Source organism: Brachyistius frenatus, unplaced genomic scaffold, assembly GCF_029030835.1.
Source record: "Brachyistius frenatus isolate BFR_SWC_R1_liver_20210118 unplaced genomic scaffold, ASM2903083v1 Contig_189, whole genome shotgun sequence".
NCBI lineage: Eukaryota > Metazoa > Chordata > Actinopteri > Embiotocidae > Brachyistius > Brachyistius frenatus.
In genome coordinates this window covers 533,294-549,123 of record NW_027210788.1, presented here as the reverse complement: position 1 = coordinate 549,123, position 15,830 = coordinate 533,294, and the positions used below count along the sequence as shown (strand labels likewise).

Genomic DNA, 15,830 nt, shown 5'->3' with positions numbered 1-15,830 from the left:
TTCCACCGCCGCAGGTCCTCCAGGAGAAGTTTACAGAGTTTGCGTCGGAGACGGGCGGCGTGGGGCAGGAACGAGTGACGGCCGTCAATCAGATGGTGGACGAGCTCATCGACTACGGCCACTCGGAGGCGGCCACCATCGCCGAGTGGAAGGACGGGGTGAACGAGGCCTGGGCCGACCTGCTGGAGCTCATGGAGACCCGCGCGCAGATGCTCGCCGCCTCACACCAGCTGCACAAGTTCTTCTCCGACTGCAGAGAGGTACGACACATGAGGAACAGGGCTGAGACCGTAAACTGCAAAACCACACAGATATGAGAAAGGAGTTCTGATTAGGAGCAGATGAATTTTGTACGATACAGATATGATGAAGTTGGTATTATTTAAAAAAGAAACATCAGAGCTACACATTTTATAAACTTTCCTGAAACCACAGAAGAGAGTTTTTAAACTTAAAAACAGTCCATGAAAATACAAAAAGAGTCCCACACACTGTCCATATGGAAAACTCCTGCACCGCCTTACGTTCTGTTTTTCAGGTTTTATTCCAGATTGAGGACAAACATCGACGGCTGCCGGAGGTTCGTGCTCGGCAGGGCAGCACTGCCAACACCAGCACCCTGCAGAGACTCCTGCACAGCTTCGAACAGGACATACAGCTGCTCGTCACTCAGGTACGGCAACACGCACCTGAGCACACGGCCTGGAAACCGTCCTGACCCAGTAAAGACTAAATCCCCAATTCATGTGGACCAAATTTCTGGTATACTGATAATTCATCTTTTTTTCTGCTCATAAAAGCCTCCGAGTTTAATTAAATTGCTATTATTTTCCTTAAATTCAACTGATAGTCAAATCTTTATTTAGTTGCGAGTCTGACATTTTCTTGGCCAAATTACCTTCTTACGCAGCATTTATTTTGCTTAACGTAGTCTCTGCCGTGCACCTGGGGAACACCAACAGTACATTTTGCTGAAGAATGATGCAAAACCGCAGCTGCTCTGTGTCAACTCTGGTGACAGAGCCTGTACCATTTGGCCCGGACTGTCAGGGCAGCTGTGTTGTGTGCGTCATTTGGAAAAACAAACTTTCTCCTCCATTTTTTTGTATTTCTTTTTAATTAATTTTGTTCTTCCTTTCCTACTCCGTCAGGTGCGTCAGCTGCAGGAGAGCGCGGCCCAGCTCAGGACGGTGTACGCCGGCGAGAAGGCCGAAGCCATCGCGTGCCGGGAGCACGAAGTGATGCAATGCTGGAAGGAGCTGCTGACGTCCTGCGAGGAGTGCCGAGTGCAGATCACCACCGAGACGGACAAGCTGAGGTTCTTCAGCATGGTCCGAGATCAGATCATGTGGATGGACTCCATCATCTGTCAGATAGGGACAGGAGAGAAGCCCAGGTATCTCCACGCAATCTGGGCCGACCTTAACGTCTTAACATCCTGCATTTTGATTGCTTGTAAAGTACTTTGAATTACGTTCGATTTGTTGAAAATGATTGATATTCCAAATTTGACGCTTCAAGTAGTGTTGTATTTCACCAACGACTGAGAGGCGTTTTGTTCTAATCCGGTGTAACGTGTGCTCTGTGGTTCCTGCAGGGACGTGTCCTCGGTAGAAGTGCTGATGAACTATCACCAGAGTCTGAAGAGCGAAGTGGAGGCTCGCAGCCGCAGCAGCCTGGAGTGTATCGAGATGGGAAAAACCCTGCTGGCTGCTAGAAACCCTGCAGCTGAAGAGGTGAGATGAGGAAATATGGTGACGATTTTAAACTTTACTCAAAACTTGAAAAATAAAATTTTAATCGGATCACTGCGTTGTAATAATAATATTACCAATTAAACTTTTCCAATTAAAAATCCATAATATAAACTATTGATCTCGGGCTTCGAAAAACCTTAAAGGGTTATGAATTTTGAAATCATTCTTTTAAAAAAAAAAACTTTTTGAGAAGGATTTAATTGACTTAAAAGTTTTTTTTTTAACGTGAAACACCAGATTTATCAGCAGAAAACTTACCAGACGTGTGATGTTGTCATTCTGATGTTGCTGATTGGGATTCTTAGATCAAGGAGAAGCTGGACAAGGTTATGGCGAAGCAGCATGAGCTGTCTGAGAAGTGGGACAAGCACTGGGAGTTCCTGCAGCAATGTGAGCGCACACACAGGCCTAAACTCTTTCAAACAGCCGGTAGAGACGGAAGTAAGAGGTGAATCTTTATTTCTGCTGTCCCGCCGTCAGTGTTGGAGGTGCACCAGTTTGCCCAGGAGGCGGTGGTGGCGGAGGCGTGGCTGACCGCTCAGGAGCCGTTCATCAACAGCAAGGAGCTGGGCGGGAGCGTCGACGAGGTGGAGCAGTTGATTCGCCGACACGAAGCCTTCCGCAAAGCTGCCGCCACCTGGGAAGAGCGATTCAGCTCCCTGCGACGGCTCACCACGGTAATCTTCATCATCACTATTGTGTAAATACCGCCACTATCCAGCTATTATCAGTTGTAAGTAAGAGCTGAGGTTTTCCCCCACGTGGATGAATTTCCATTCACTATTCAACACAATTCACTTCGTAGTCTCGAAGGTTGATTGTAAAGCCGCTTCTGTATTTTTTTCTTCCCGCAGGTAGAAAAGATGAAAGCCGAGCAGAGCAAACTGCCCCCGACCCCTCTGCTGGGTCGTAAAGTCTTCCTGGACCCCCAAGATGCCTCACAGAGTCCATCCACCCTCCCCCGCCTCCCGATCTCCCCCGTCATGAGAAAGACCATCTATGAGCAGAATGAAGCCAGCTCTCCTCCCTCTCCCTCGCCTGCCACCCCGACACCCTCTCCGTCGTCCGTGGCTCGCCGGCTGGGGTCGACGGTCGCCAACTACACTCCTGTGATGAACGGCTCCAGTTACCGCCAGACCCTGGAGGCCCGGCACGGCGGCGTGGTGGGTGTGGCTGCGGGACTGGGCCAACCCGCTCCTTCCTCGATTGCGTCCATTGCCACGGCGGCCATGCTAGTCTCAGCCAACCAGGCGCGAGAAAGTGCCGGCACAGCAAGAGAGCAGGTAGTACAGGTGATGAGTCACCTGCATCCGGCGCAGGCTGCGAGGGAACTGGAGGGGAAATCGTCCCCGTACCTACGGCAAGCCAAAATCAAACACTTAGACGATGCTGTGACGCCGCTGCTCGTGGCCAGCCGGCTGGAGAAAGCCAGGGAGAGGGAGCGGGGGAGGGAGAGAGACATCATGATGGGAGAGATAGGGACAGAGAGAGCAGAGGTGGCGGTGATGGCCGAGGTGGTGCTTCAGGAGCCGGGGCGGGAGCGTCTGCACAGCGAGCCCACCAGAGGGTCTCGGGGATCCAGGACCGACCCGCTGGGCCACGCCGAGCCGCAGGGCCAGACGCACGCCTACCACCGGGACCACCGGATAGAACGGCAGCTGTCCAGCGAGCAGCTGATCCAGGCACGCAGGGACGAGCTGCCTCCGGAGGTGTGGAGGGAACAGGCCGGGAGGCGGGAGAGACGGACGCTGGAGAGGCAGACGTCCAGCGAACAGGAGGGACACGGGAGCCACGAGGGCCGGCGGAGAGAGAGGGACAGACACCGGCTGGACAGACAGGAGTCCAGCGAGCACGACACCGGGAAGGAGCACTCGGACAGGCGCTCGGGAGGAGGGTGAGTGCGCCGAGGGGTCTGTTGGATTATTTTTACTGTCATCTTTTCATGTGAATTCCCGATGTGATTCTGTCCTCCGCAGAGAAAAGAGATCCACCCTGTTAGAGATCGTGGAGCAGCTGCAAGAGAGAGAAGCCGCACAGGTCGGGAGGTTTAGTGTTTGTTTTATATTCTGTCGCTCACTGGCCGAACGTTTTCAGCTCAAGACGTAGTATCTACCTAAACAGAGGGAACCTGATTGAGCATATGTTGTTTGTGAATTGGATAATAGTGGTAGATAAGTTTAATATAGGAACCAAATGACTTCTGACTCCTCCCCCTTCCCGCCCACAGGCCCGCGGCGAGGTGCCCCGCCTTCCAAACGGTGTACCGGAGAAGATTTCCCGCCCCGAACGGCCTCGCGCTCGGGACAGACCCAAACCGCGACGCCGACCGCGACCCAAAGAGGCGGGAGAGACCACGCGGCGGTCCCGGTCCGCCCCGGCCCAGAGCAGCCCGGCGGTCCCGCAGCCGCCGACACACACCGCGCACCACGAGGGCTTCCTGTTCCGCAAGCTGGACATCGAGACCCTGAAGAAGAGCACCAACAGGTGGGTGGTCAGGGTCACGATGGGAGTCATTTCCACTGGAGGTCCAGAACAGGGGTCATCGGGAAGGAGGACGGACGCTGGTGTCATGGGAATCAGACTTTTCCGCTTACAGTTTGGTACCTCGGGACGGTTCTTATCGACCTCTCTCGGAGCACCGAACGCTTCCGTCCGCGTCCCATGACATCACCGCCCCTCCCCAACTCACTCCTCCGAGCGACGACGATGACGGGGCATGACTTTAGCATGCTGAGCTCACCCACCCCGCTGACACTGCGTCTGACATGTCGAACAGGTGCACGACAGACACGTGATCGCAGGCCGACACTCAGCTCAGCTTTCAACTGTTTCCTGTAGTCGGCAGAAATCGATCAAGTTTTGAAATGAACGAGCAATATGTCCGAATTTGGAGCGATATTCGTTACCTGCTGTCGGCGCTGTCAAAAACAATAGAGTTGTTTTCATAAGGCTGCAGTGGAGCCGTAAGAGGCAGATTGATGATTTGTACTGAGGGGAGGTCATATTGATTCATCGTAATCCATCGTTATAATTGTTCAAACTACCTCGCTGTATTGTTGACGTGTCGAGCAGCTGTTTTTCAGTGTTTTCTCTGGTATTTAAGCGGTTACTTAATTGTAGGCACAAGCATGCAGAAATGGAAACATTTAGACTTTTGAATTACGAGCGGCACCGAGAAACACTTCTGGATCTCTGATGTACGTCATCGCTGATTATTAGTGTGAAAAAACATGCAGACGAGAGAGTTACATGAATTAGAAGAGCAGCCCTCAGAAATCTCACGGCATGTGAAAACTCCGTGCATGATGCTTAGGATGCCTCCTGATCGAACACGGGCCATCAGAACAAAACACACACAAAAACACAGCCGAGGTGGTTGGCTCGCTAGCAGACTGGCTGGCTGGCTGATGAATGCTGCTGGTCACTTAACCACACACACACACACACACACACACACACACACACACACACACACACACACAACACACACACACACACGCACACACACACGACCTGCCCTCCACAGATGACCACCCTGCTTCCTCCTGAGAGACACCAGCTTCAAAAGTCTCTCCCTGCACTGCCCTCTGGTGGCTGGGCTGACCACGCACAGCTAAAAGCTCATCCCTCCCTCCCCCCTCCCAGCTGTGGATGAGTCCCACTCACGCGCCCACTCAAAGGCAATGGATGTGTGTGTCGTATGTACATGCCCTGTAATGTACATGGCAAAGGTAAAGCATAATCCCCCGAATGGCTTAACATGTGGACGCGTGTGAATCTCCGAACCGCTCCTGGTTGGGCCGACCGTGTGCTCTTCACGCTGAGACGGAGAGGACACGGAGAGGACACGGAGAGGACACGGTCAGCCCACGTGGAAGGAAGGGTTGAGATTCAACCCGTCTCTGTTACATCTCTACCTGACGAGACACTCAAGTTGATGTGCACATTAATATTCTGGTGTTACTCAGGGTAAACCATGTGCTAGGATACGGTGCATGTGAACGTTGTCTACTCTTATTTATCTCGTCGACGACGTGAACGACAGATCGCATCACTTTTGGGTTGCAGCGTTATTTCTCGTTAATTAAAGATATCTTATCGGCTGTTTCTAAAAGCTGAAACATGTTCTGTTCAATAGTCTTGAGATAAACTGACATCTGATACTGTAAAGGATTGTCTGAACACTTTATCTAATCAAAAAAAATCAAAGACTAACCAGACTAATTCATAATATAATATAATATAATATAATATAATATAATATAATATAATATAATATAATATAAGACTTATGACGCCTGTTAGCTCGCTGTATGATGTCCACTTTAAGATATGTCAGACGGTGTGATGGCACCTCGATGAATCACTGTGTAAGTGATGTAGTGGAGGGGTGGGGAAAAAAACAGGTAGGTGTCATCCATCCATCTATCTAAAAACTATGCAGCGTGAAAAGGACTTTATAAAAAGCCTTTCTGACAGAAATACAGAGCGTTCGAGTTTAAGATGATGCTGCAAAGGCTCATTGTTGTTAAAGTAAAACAGCGAGTAAACAAACTGAAGAGCAATATTTCTTCATGTTGATTTAAATGATGTGACTCTTACACACCGGGAGTTTAAAAAAAAAAGGCTTAATTTCCCTTAATGTCACTTAATCCACCTTTAAATGTAACTATATTAGATTGTAATGTTATCTTTAGCCGTGTAGACATCTTATCACATGCACCTTTGTTCTCTGACAGTCTGTATCTATTGTTAGCTCACAGATGTATTTGAAATCAGGATATTAAGCTGCACACAGACAGCTCCCTCTGAATAAAAACCTACAGCACTGTGCAAATGTTTGAGGCACTAAAAAGTCATGTTTGATTATGTATTTAGATTTATTAACGAATTTAAACTCTTTGCCTTTAAATCTAAAACACACATTAGTAGGTGTCTCGTTGTCTCTTCGTGTAGATCAGGCCTCTGTTGGACTGTTGCAGGACTGAACGTAGTATTTTTATGACTTTTCCTGCAACGTTTGAGTTTTGAAAAACATTTAAAAGTGCCTAAAACTTTTGCCCACGACTGTATATTCTGATGTTAGTGATTAACTGGAATGCCGTGTGCATGTAAACACACTCACGGAGGGGAAAAGAAGCATGATGAGACTTTAAAGTTGTTTTGTTGATTAAAAAAAAAAAAAAAATAGCATTTAACCAACCTCCCCCCCCCCCTCTCTTTTCTCCTCCCTCCTTCGGTGCTGCTCTTCCTGTCTCCTCCAAGGTAAGTGATATATAATCCTCAGACAGAAACACAGAAGGTGTGTGTAGCCTCCCTCCCCCGGTCCCTCCACCCCCCCCCCCCCACCACCACCACCACCCCACCCACCCACCTCCTCCGTCTGTGCGTCTGTCCGTCCGTCCGTCCGTCGGTCTGTGTTTGTTCGGCAGTGTGTTTCCTCCTCCCTTCTTGGGGCTGGTCCATCCCGCCTACCTACCTGTCTGCTCTGGTCAGGTGAGTGAGGTGTTAGCTTAGCGACAGTGACTCTGCAGCTCTCCCTGACTCCCCCCCATCTCCTCCCTCCCCCCTTGCCTCCCCCAACCACCACCTCCCCCCCCCGTGCTCCTCCCTTCCACCTGTCCCTCCTCCCCCTCCTCCTCCTCCTCCTCCACTCTCCCTTCCCCCGCACCACAGCAGGTCATGGGTCAATCTGTACTGCGTGCTGAACAAAGGGGAGATGGGTTTCTACAAGGACGCCAAGAACATCGGCACGCCCTACAACAACGAGCCGCTGCTCAACCTCTCCCACTGCCACTGCGACGTCACCAACGGTTACAAGAAGAAGAAGAACGTCTTCACGCTCAAGTGAGGAGCTGTTTCCGTGCCCATATTTACTTCGGTTTTGTGCAGACTTGGGTTCAAAATCTAATTTGTGGTTGTTGTTTTTTTGCCTTCTTTTAACATCGGTTTTCACTTTTTAGGGCACCAGTGACGCTAAAATGTGCCAAAATCCAAATCACATCGATTTTGACTTTTGTGATCTTTAACTCATAAATTTACATGAACCACAAACAGCAACACTTTCTAATTGACCTTTGAAAGAGCTGTCAAAGTCGTACTGACTTGTGGATGCAGTTATAATCCCTTCTAGCCAGCTTCTGGAATCAACAACACAAGGACAGTTCATATTTAGATTTTTAATCACAGAAACATATTTTAAAGGCTGTTTATATAAACGTTTGTAACCAGTAATGATATTAAATTTGTGACAACTTGGTTTTATAACTTGGGAGAGATTGTATGTGATATTTATATATCTTGTGTCTGCAGGTATCAGTAGGCTGTTGGTCCATTTGGTGAAGAAAAAGATATAAATATAAATAAAATATACCATAGAGTTCATTTCATAAAACTATGTTATCCGCTGGGTGTTTTTGCACAACACTGGAAGTAACATTCATCTCTTCTCATCGCAGAACGAAGGACGGCAGCGAGTTTCTGTTTCATGCAAAAGATGAGGTGAAGCTTTTTCTGTTTCTCATCACAATCTTGAAATATCTCTTCACCGCTCAGACGAGTCCAAAATACATCCAAAATAGTAACAACCATTATCAGTGCATGTCTAATCAGCTGATATCTGCCCCCCTCCCACCTCCCACCTCCTCTCCCACTACAGGAGGACCTCAAAGCTTGGGTGAACAACATCACCGCCAGCATTTCGGAGCACGAGGAGATTGCCAAATGGGGTCAGCCCCAACCAACTACCTCATCCACCGACGAGGGCACGCGCCGCGACGGCAGCAAGGCGGACAACAGGTCAGAGCGAGGCGGCGAGCGCTCGGACCGGGCCGAGCGAATCGAGCGCGCAGACAAAGAGAGGGAGAAAGAGAGGGAGCAGGACAAGGAGAAGGAGAAGGAGAGGGAGAGAGGCGAGCGGTCAGAGAGGTCAGATCGGGGCGGGAAGTCGGACGCGAAGCGCTCGGAAAAGTCCAGTAAGAAAAAGTAAGCCCGGTGACGGATCGGTCGGGATTTGAAGCGTATGAACTCCGGAACGGGAGGCGGGGCCGTAGACTGGTAGTGACACGCCCCCTTCCTCCTCTCCACCTCCAACGCAGTCAACAAAGCAGCTGCGTTTGGATGGAAAAAGAAAGGATTGACCCGGGCTCACCCATAGGACGGACAGGACGGTTTGATTTCTCTCTCTCTCCTCTCCCTCTCCTTCTCTCTTGTGTCTCTGTGAGAACACACAGAGCCACTGACGCCCCCCCACCTTCCTCCCCCCCTGGTGGCCGCTTCAGAGAACTGCAGAGGGCGGAGTTTCGTGCTGCAGCGATAACGCGCGAGAGAGACGGGACACGCACCACGTTACGTCGAAAAGGCTGTTACCGATTGCTGGTAGTGCGATAAAACGTAGCTCATACTGTTCCATGTTTGTTTTTTCTATGAGATGAGCTGTATCTATGTATTTCCTGTCTGTCTGTCCTATCTACTGTATCTATCCGTCTGTCTGTAAGTCAAGACATCCTACACTATGTCTTATTAGTCCTTGGAAAATCGAAAGAGAATGAAATTATGCCAAAATCTTTTACAGACAAACATGGATTTTTTTTTTTTTACATTTTTTTTTTTAAACCTGTTTTATCCAGTTTATCCGTTCTGTCTCGAGGTCGAGCCGCGAAGAAAACGTGGACGTGAAAGCGGTTTTAGTTCGATATACAAACGGTACTGACGCATTCATCGGGAGGACTGATGAACATCTTCAGTTCGGTGCTGATCCCAGGAAGGCGGATGGTTTCAGACAAAAGAGGAGTAGACGGGTGACCGGAGAGATGAACTTCAAAAACTTCTTAAGAATAATAATAATAATAATAATAATAATAATAATTTTTTAAAAAAGCAAAACAAATTATTAGAAATAGCATTTAAAGGCCTAAAATCTTAGAAATATCACAGATTACTGATATTTTCTAGAAATTTCATCCCATTTAATGTTGAAAACTTCTCACAATAAGGAAACTAAGCAGCGTCCCTTCATTTGTGTCGAATTTATTTAGGATTACAGATTCTTCTAGTGAAGATGTCTGCAGGACGCTGAAGTCAAAATGTGTTGAACCTGTTGCATAAACAATACAGGACAGTTTGGGCTCCCACTTTATTAAGGTACAGACAGACGTGTTCAGAAGAGATTCAAACTCTGGTTCCCAGGGGCCTCATTCATTAAAATATTGTTTAGTTGTTTTTTTTTCTTTAATTAACAAATTCATAAGCAAAAAAAAAATTAAAAAAATCTGAGCATTCATATTTTGTGTAACTGTACAGGCAAAGATTTACATCCTGATATCTCGAACAAAAATCTGCTCAAATTTGCTTGTAAGCTGCTTTTTACCGTCCACATCAGTTGTCCATAAATTACATGTTTGGCTTTTGGTCATAAGCACAAAATCTGCTCAAAATCCTGTTTTTGATGAATGAGGCCTTCGGGGCTGAAAACAGGCTTCATCTGCTCTTTTATTCTCTCACAACATCGAACTACACGTCGGCTATTCTCTTTGATTCATTCACACAAATGTGTTTCATCCGTTTTTATACAGAACTCAAACAATCTTGTGCGTGTGCGTGTGCGTGTGCGTGTGCTGCTGCTCTCCCAGGGTCTCCATAGCTCTCAGGTTATTTACGTTGGTGTGTGCTTACCGTGTGCTTCACACATGTTCATATGTTTGTCCCCCCAGATGCCACCTCAGTCGTTTAGTTAACGTCCGGTTCACAACACAGATCTACACACACACACACACACACACACACACACACACACACACACACACACACACACACACACACACACACACGCAACTCCTAACCTAACTCATCAGGTTTAAAAGGTCGAAGGTTATAAACATGTTAGAGAGTGTGAAACAGAAATGAGTGAATTAATAAATGAGTACGTGTGAGAGTGACGCACCAGTGAGAGTCGGGATTTCAGGCTGACCAAATATTTGAGAAGTGGTTTCAACTGTAAGTTGTCAGATTGCATGTTTTCGCTTGGAGAGAAATCACTCGTCTAAAAAAAAAGAAAAGAAAAAAAAAAAACCCGCTTGTCTTTGCGGCCCACTGACTCGGCATCCACACGTCAACATTATTATTTTATTTTTCTGTAAACAACACAACAAAGCCATAAACAACTGGGAAACATGAACTGTCACAAACTAAGTTCCCTGCTCCGGTAGGTGCAGAGACGAGTTGAAAGCTGGTCGGAAAGCGTTTAACATCCTTTTCAAGTACGAACGCTGTTTCAACATCGCTGCTGTGTGGAAACCTCGTTCGCTGCAGTTCGGCTGTTTTTGATTCTTTTAGTTAAAGTCCAACTGAAATTCGCTGCGTAATTAAAGCAGTGTTTCTTGGTGTGTCTGTTTGATTGACAGGCCTGAGGTTGCAGTCAGGTTTCTGCTGTAGGTGGGCGGGGCTTAGTGTCCTCAGGTTCCCCAATCAGATGCACTTCTCTCTCTCTCTCTCTCTCTCTCGCTCCTCCCTACAAAATAGTAAAATGGCGGTTTGTCCAAAAACGGCAAGATTTCTGCTTTATTGCGGGTTTTCCAGTTTTAATATTAAAAAAAAAAAAGGACAAAGAAGGTGAAGATTGGTTGGTTTCTCCACCTCCTTTTTAAAGGTGATCATCTCGACAGTTTTCAGTTAAATAGATGTCTGCCAAGTCTCCGTCTTAATCTCCGAGAGCCTTTGCATGTGCAGTATTACGGACTGAACGAGCGTCGTGTCTGTGGCGACATTCCCGAGAAAAATCAAAAGCAGCGAACAGTTAGTGACGCGGTGGGCGGAGCTAACGCAACATACTCGCTCTTCAACTGCCAACCGACCGACGTCACAACAGGCAACACCGTTCGTAACTCTGGGAAGCGAAGTCTAAAAAAAATAAATACAAAAAAAAAATAATAATAATAACCTGCAGTTACAGCTTATCGCCACAGGGGCCGCCAAAGAGAACAAAACCGATCTTCGAGATTGTGACTGAAGTGCAGCTTCACAGAGCTCGCTCTCCAAAGCAAACTCGCTCCTTCATTCTGCTGCCGGTAACAGAGATAACCTGCCAGCCATTCAAACGCATGTCACTCCAAGAGACATTTTTATTTCTTATTTCTTTCAATGAAAAAACACAGAAATTATTTTTGACTGCAAACAGAAATGAGTTGACGAGATTTCAGTTGGACTTTAAATGCTGAAGTTTACTTGTTCCCTTATGATCGATTAGTTCGATCAATTCATTTTCAAGGCCACAGAGCCCACTCATCATTTTTCAGATATCTGTATTTACCAGGTAAACTTTATCTTTTTAAGCTTGTAATAATACAGTTACCAGCTAACACCTATGACATCTGGCTGTTTCAGGTTTTTTAAGGTTTTCACTTCAGGATTTTAAATTTTCTCCTGACCCTGTTGGTCCCGTTTGTGTTCATCATATGAAACATGTCTGGAAAACTTGTAATTTTCTTTTTATCTTTTTTCGATCACAATTTTTATGCATCTGAATTAGGTGTGAATGCCAGATCAATGCAATCATTTACATGCATGTTGGACACAGCAAACACAGTCAAGAGTTAAAAAGAAGTGACTTTTTTTGAATGAGCTAAACTTCCATGTATAAAAGTGACAGAGAAAACCGTCCTGCTGCTGACGGATTATGAATCTAACAGCATAATAAACCAACACATGTTGTGGCTATTGAGACACACAGGACAGAACGAGCGGGGTGCAACGAACCCAGCGACATGGTTGACATCACGACCGACTGAAGGTTCAAAGAAATGTGGAGATTTTGTTTGGGGAGGGTTTGGATGAGGCGCCCTGCCTGTCTGTCTGCCTGTCTGTCTGTCTGTCTGTGTGTCTGCGCTGTTTCTGATCACATCAGCCTCAGTCTGTCAGCTGAGATGAAATGACCAATAAAAAATACCTTTTGGTTTGTCTTTAATGTGTTTATAGTCGGTGTTTTTATTTTCTCACTGGAGATGAATGTAATGAACCTTCGTTTGCGTCGGTGTTTCTCATCCTGCTTTCGTGACGACAACTTTGTAGATCAAACGACGGTAAAATCGAAACGCCAAACCAGGAACGTTCAGTTAAACGTGTTTGTTTCCACCGAAGCGGACGGAAACACCGCTTGGGATTTTTGTTTTTGTTTTTGTTTGTGATGCCATTCAGCCGCTAACATAAACACACGTCAGCTCTCGGACTGACGTGTTTCATCTCGTACACCAAAACTGCTCAGTAGTATGCAGTAATACGGAGTGTAATTCATGAGGATGGTCGAAGGGTGTGTTCAGGGATTCACCTTGTTGTTGATGATGATGATGATGATGATGATGATGATGATGATGATGATGATGTTCATGGTAGCAATGAGACTTTATGCAACTCTTTCTTTGCACTAAGGACGGTGGCCTGTTGCAGAGCTGAGGCCTGATGGTCAGTGGTGTGGAGGGGGGAGGAGGGGGGGCGGCGTCACATCCAGACGAGTTTTCATGATCCCCAGAGGAAATCCCAGCTAGAACTAAAACAGTCAGCTGAAACAAATTTAGTTTTTAATTGTTTATGTCATTATGTGACATTTTGCTGTTTTTTTTTTTCTTTTTAAACTTCATATCTTCGTGACCAGTTCGTCAGATAAAACATTGCGTCATCTTGAGCGCCATAAATTTGTGATGAGGAGTCATTGTTTACTAAACTTTTTGGAGTCCAAATTATTCACCGTTTAATTGGGGGGAAAAATAACCAAGAGAACAATGAATAATGGAAATAATTGTTATTTCAGCCCAAATTCATAGATTGCGCACACACACACACACACACACACACACACACACACACACACACACACACACACACACACACACACACACACACACACACACACACACACACACACACACACACACTGCCTGGAATGTGAAATTATAAGGAATATTTAGACTTTAAAAAGGGCTCTGAAGACACTGAAAATTACTTTTTATTTTTTATAGATAACCTTTGTTTATGTGTTTCTGAGGACAATCAGGGCGGTTAAATTTAACAACACATGCACTTCATTCATTCAGTATCCCCGAGGTTGAACTTCAGTTTTGATTTTGAATACGCTTGGCTCTTTTCTTGGATGGGTGTTGTGTATAAATGCTGCAGTATAAAAAAGGATCCTATTTAATAAAAAACAAAGCAAAACAACAAAAAACAGGTTTATTATCAGTTTCCCATAAAGCTGTTTGTAGTAAATAATAATAAGATAACATTTGCAGTATAACATCTTTCTGTGTTGTATGTGGACCACATGCCGTGCTCTGAATATTTTGGGGACTTTTTGAGGACATGGAAATGGTTTATTGCACTAAAAGAAAGCACAATATTTTTTTTTTGATTTTTTTTTTTTTTTTGATTCAGTCACATTGAAGCCAATAAACTCGTGCTCCATATCTGTTTGGCATTTCTGCTTTGAAAAGTGTAACTTTGACTTTTAAACCATCAGGATTATTCAGACGTCATCCTCTCATCTTGAGACAACTCGAGCAACTACAAAGACCTGCGACAAATAGTTGCAGTGAATCATTTTTAGCGTTTTCTTTTTCTCCAGACATCAGCTTACGCTTGAACTCACTTTTCAGGGGGGACCAGGAAAGCTGAGTTATTGGGGTGCATCAGAAGAGACTCCACAATTTTATTGCCAGCCAGCTGGACCTTCACTGCATGTCATTGCCCTGCTGCCTTTCCCTGCATTTCATCACATTTCCTGTCTGTCTCCACTGAACAAAAGGGGGGGGGGGGAATCCCCCTCCCCCAAAAAATAAATTTAATAAAAAAACAAAACTCACTTTTCTGCTGGAAAAAACAAAATCAAAACTTCATGTGCATCAAGCAGATTCAAGCAAAAAAAAAAAAAAAAACATCTCTTAATGTTACTCCAGGGACCCTTTTCACACCTGCCAAAGACAAACCAGTAAATACTGGTTATAATTTGGTGTTTCAGCTGATCTGCTGCCACAGTTTCTTCCCTCCCGGGAGCCCCGAGCACCGCTGTCTATCTGCCCTCAGCCTCTCTGTCTCTGTATGCCTGCACAGCAACCTGATCGTGTACAAATGTATTTGCTCAGAAGTATTTTCTGTAAAAAAAAAAACAAATGAGAAAAAAGATGGTTTTTTTTCATGGTGATGCCTGAAAAACTGCCCCTTGTCTTTGACTTTTCTGAGTCTGTGTTGAAGTGAGATTGTTGATCCACGCCTCCTCCACACAAACGCATCAGGACAAAGAGGGTGCATGAATGACATAGTCTCTATTACAGTACTGCTGTGCATGTCTTGAAGTCCCATCTCTCCACTATACAATCACTGTAACATACCGGGGCGACACAAACTACCAACATGGAAAAAGGTGAATGAATGAACCAATAATGTACAAAATGATCAGAACCAACTGCGAATCATTGACTCTGTACAGTTGTTTCTTTGAATTGATAAATACAGATTGTGATATTAAAAGATCATGTTTGAGTGTCTTTTTGTGACGCATTTAAGAGTGTTATAAAGGGGACAAGGACCTTTTTTTTATGGATTTTTTTTTTCCCCACAAAGTTACCATAACTTTTATATCATATTTTGGACGACATGCTTTAGTATGACTTTTGGGTCACTTTTTGGCCGCCACACCACGGGCACACCGATCGACGAAAACAAATTCTTATGATAACTTTTAATTCCCAACATGTTAGTAATATTATAATAGTATTAGTATAATAATCACTTGAATAACAATACAGCTTTCGGGCCATAATATTGGGCAATTTCACTAAAAGTCTGCCAGGGTACAACTCTATTATCGACCACTGATTTTAGTTTACCGCGGCTTTTGTTTTATTACGTAGACATGACACGTAAAGCAAACATAGACTTTGCCAGAAGCTCACACACGAGCGAGATAAGTGAGGAAGCTGTGAGGACTTAATTCTTAAACTGCACTGACTTTAGGAGTTGGGACATTTATTACAACATCTGAAAGAAACAGGAATGATCAAAATAATTTAGTTGGCAGTGAACTGTTTT

General features: G+C 45.6%; 1 protein-coding gene across 4 annotated transcripts in view; it reads left to right on the top strand.

Moving 5' to 3' along the window:
* The window catches only part of LOC138632603 (spectrin beta chain, non-erythrocytic 4), a 69,830-nt gene extending 55,279 nt beyond the window's left edge, over positions 1-14,551 (top strand). For 3 of the 4 annotated variants that reach the window (XM_069718304.1, XM_069718306.1, XM_069718307.1), the window contains 12 exons: positions 15-260; positions 539-673; positions 1,152-1,396; positions 1,598-1,736; positions 2,063-2,147; positions 2,238-2,434; positions 2,612-3,651; positions 3,734-3,794; positions 3,985-4,241; positions 7,434-7,604; positions 8,216-8,258; positions 8,416-14,551. In XM_069718304.1, coding sequence (XP_069574405.1) covers positions 15-260; positions 539-673; positions 1,152-1,396; positions 1,598-1,736; positions 2,063-2,147; positions 2,238-2,434; positions 2,612-3,651; positions 3,734-3,794; positions 3,985-4,241; positions 7,434-7,604; positions 8,216-8,258; positions 8,416-8,745 — 2,949 coding nt within the window. In that variant the 3' untranslated portion in view covers positions 8,746-14,551. The remainder of the gene's footprint in view (positions 1-14; positions 261-538; positions 674-1,151; positions 1,397-1,597; positions 1,737-2,062; positions 2,148-2,237; positions 2,435-2,611; positions 3,652-3,733; positions 3,795-3,984; positions 4,242-7,433; positions 7,605-8,215; positions 8,259-8,415) is intronic. The other variant, XM_069718305.1, reaches the window with a different exon arrangement.
* The last annotated feature ends 1,279 nt before the right edge of the window (positions 14,552-15,830 follow it).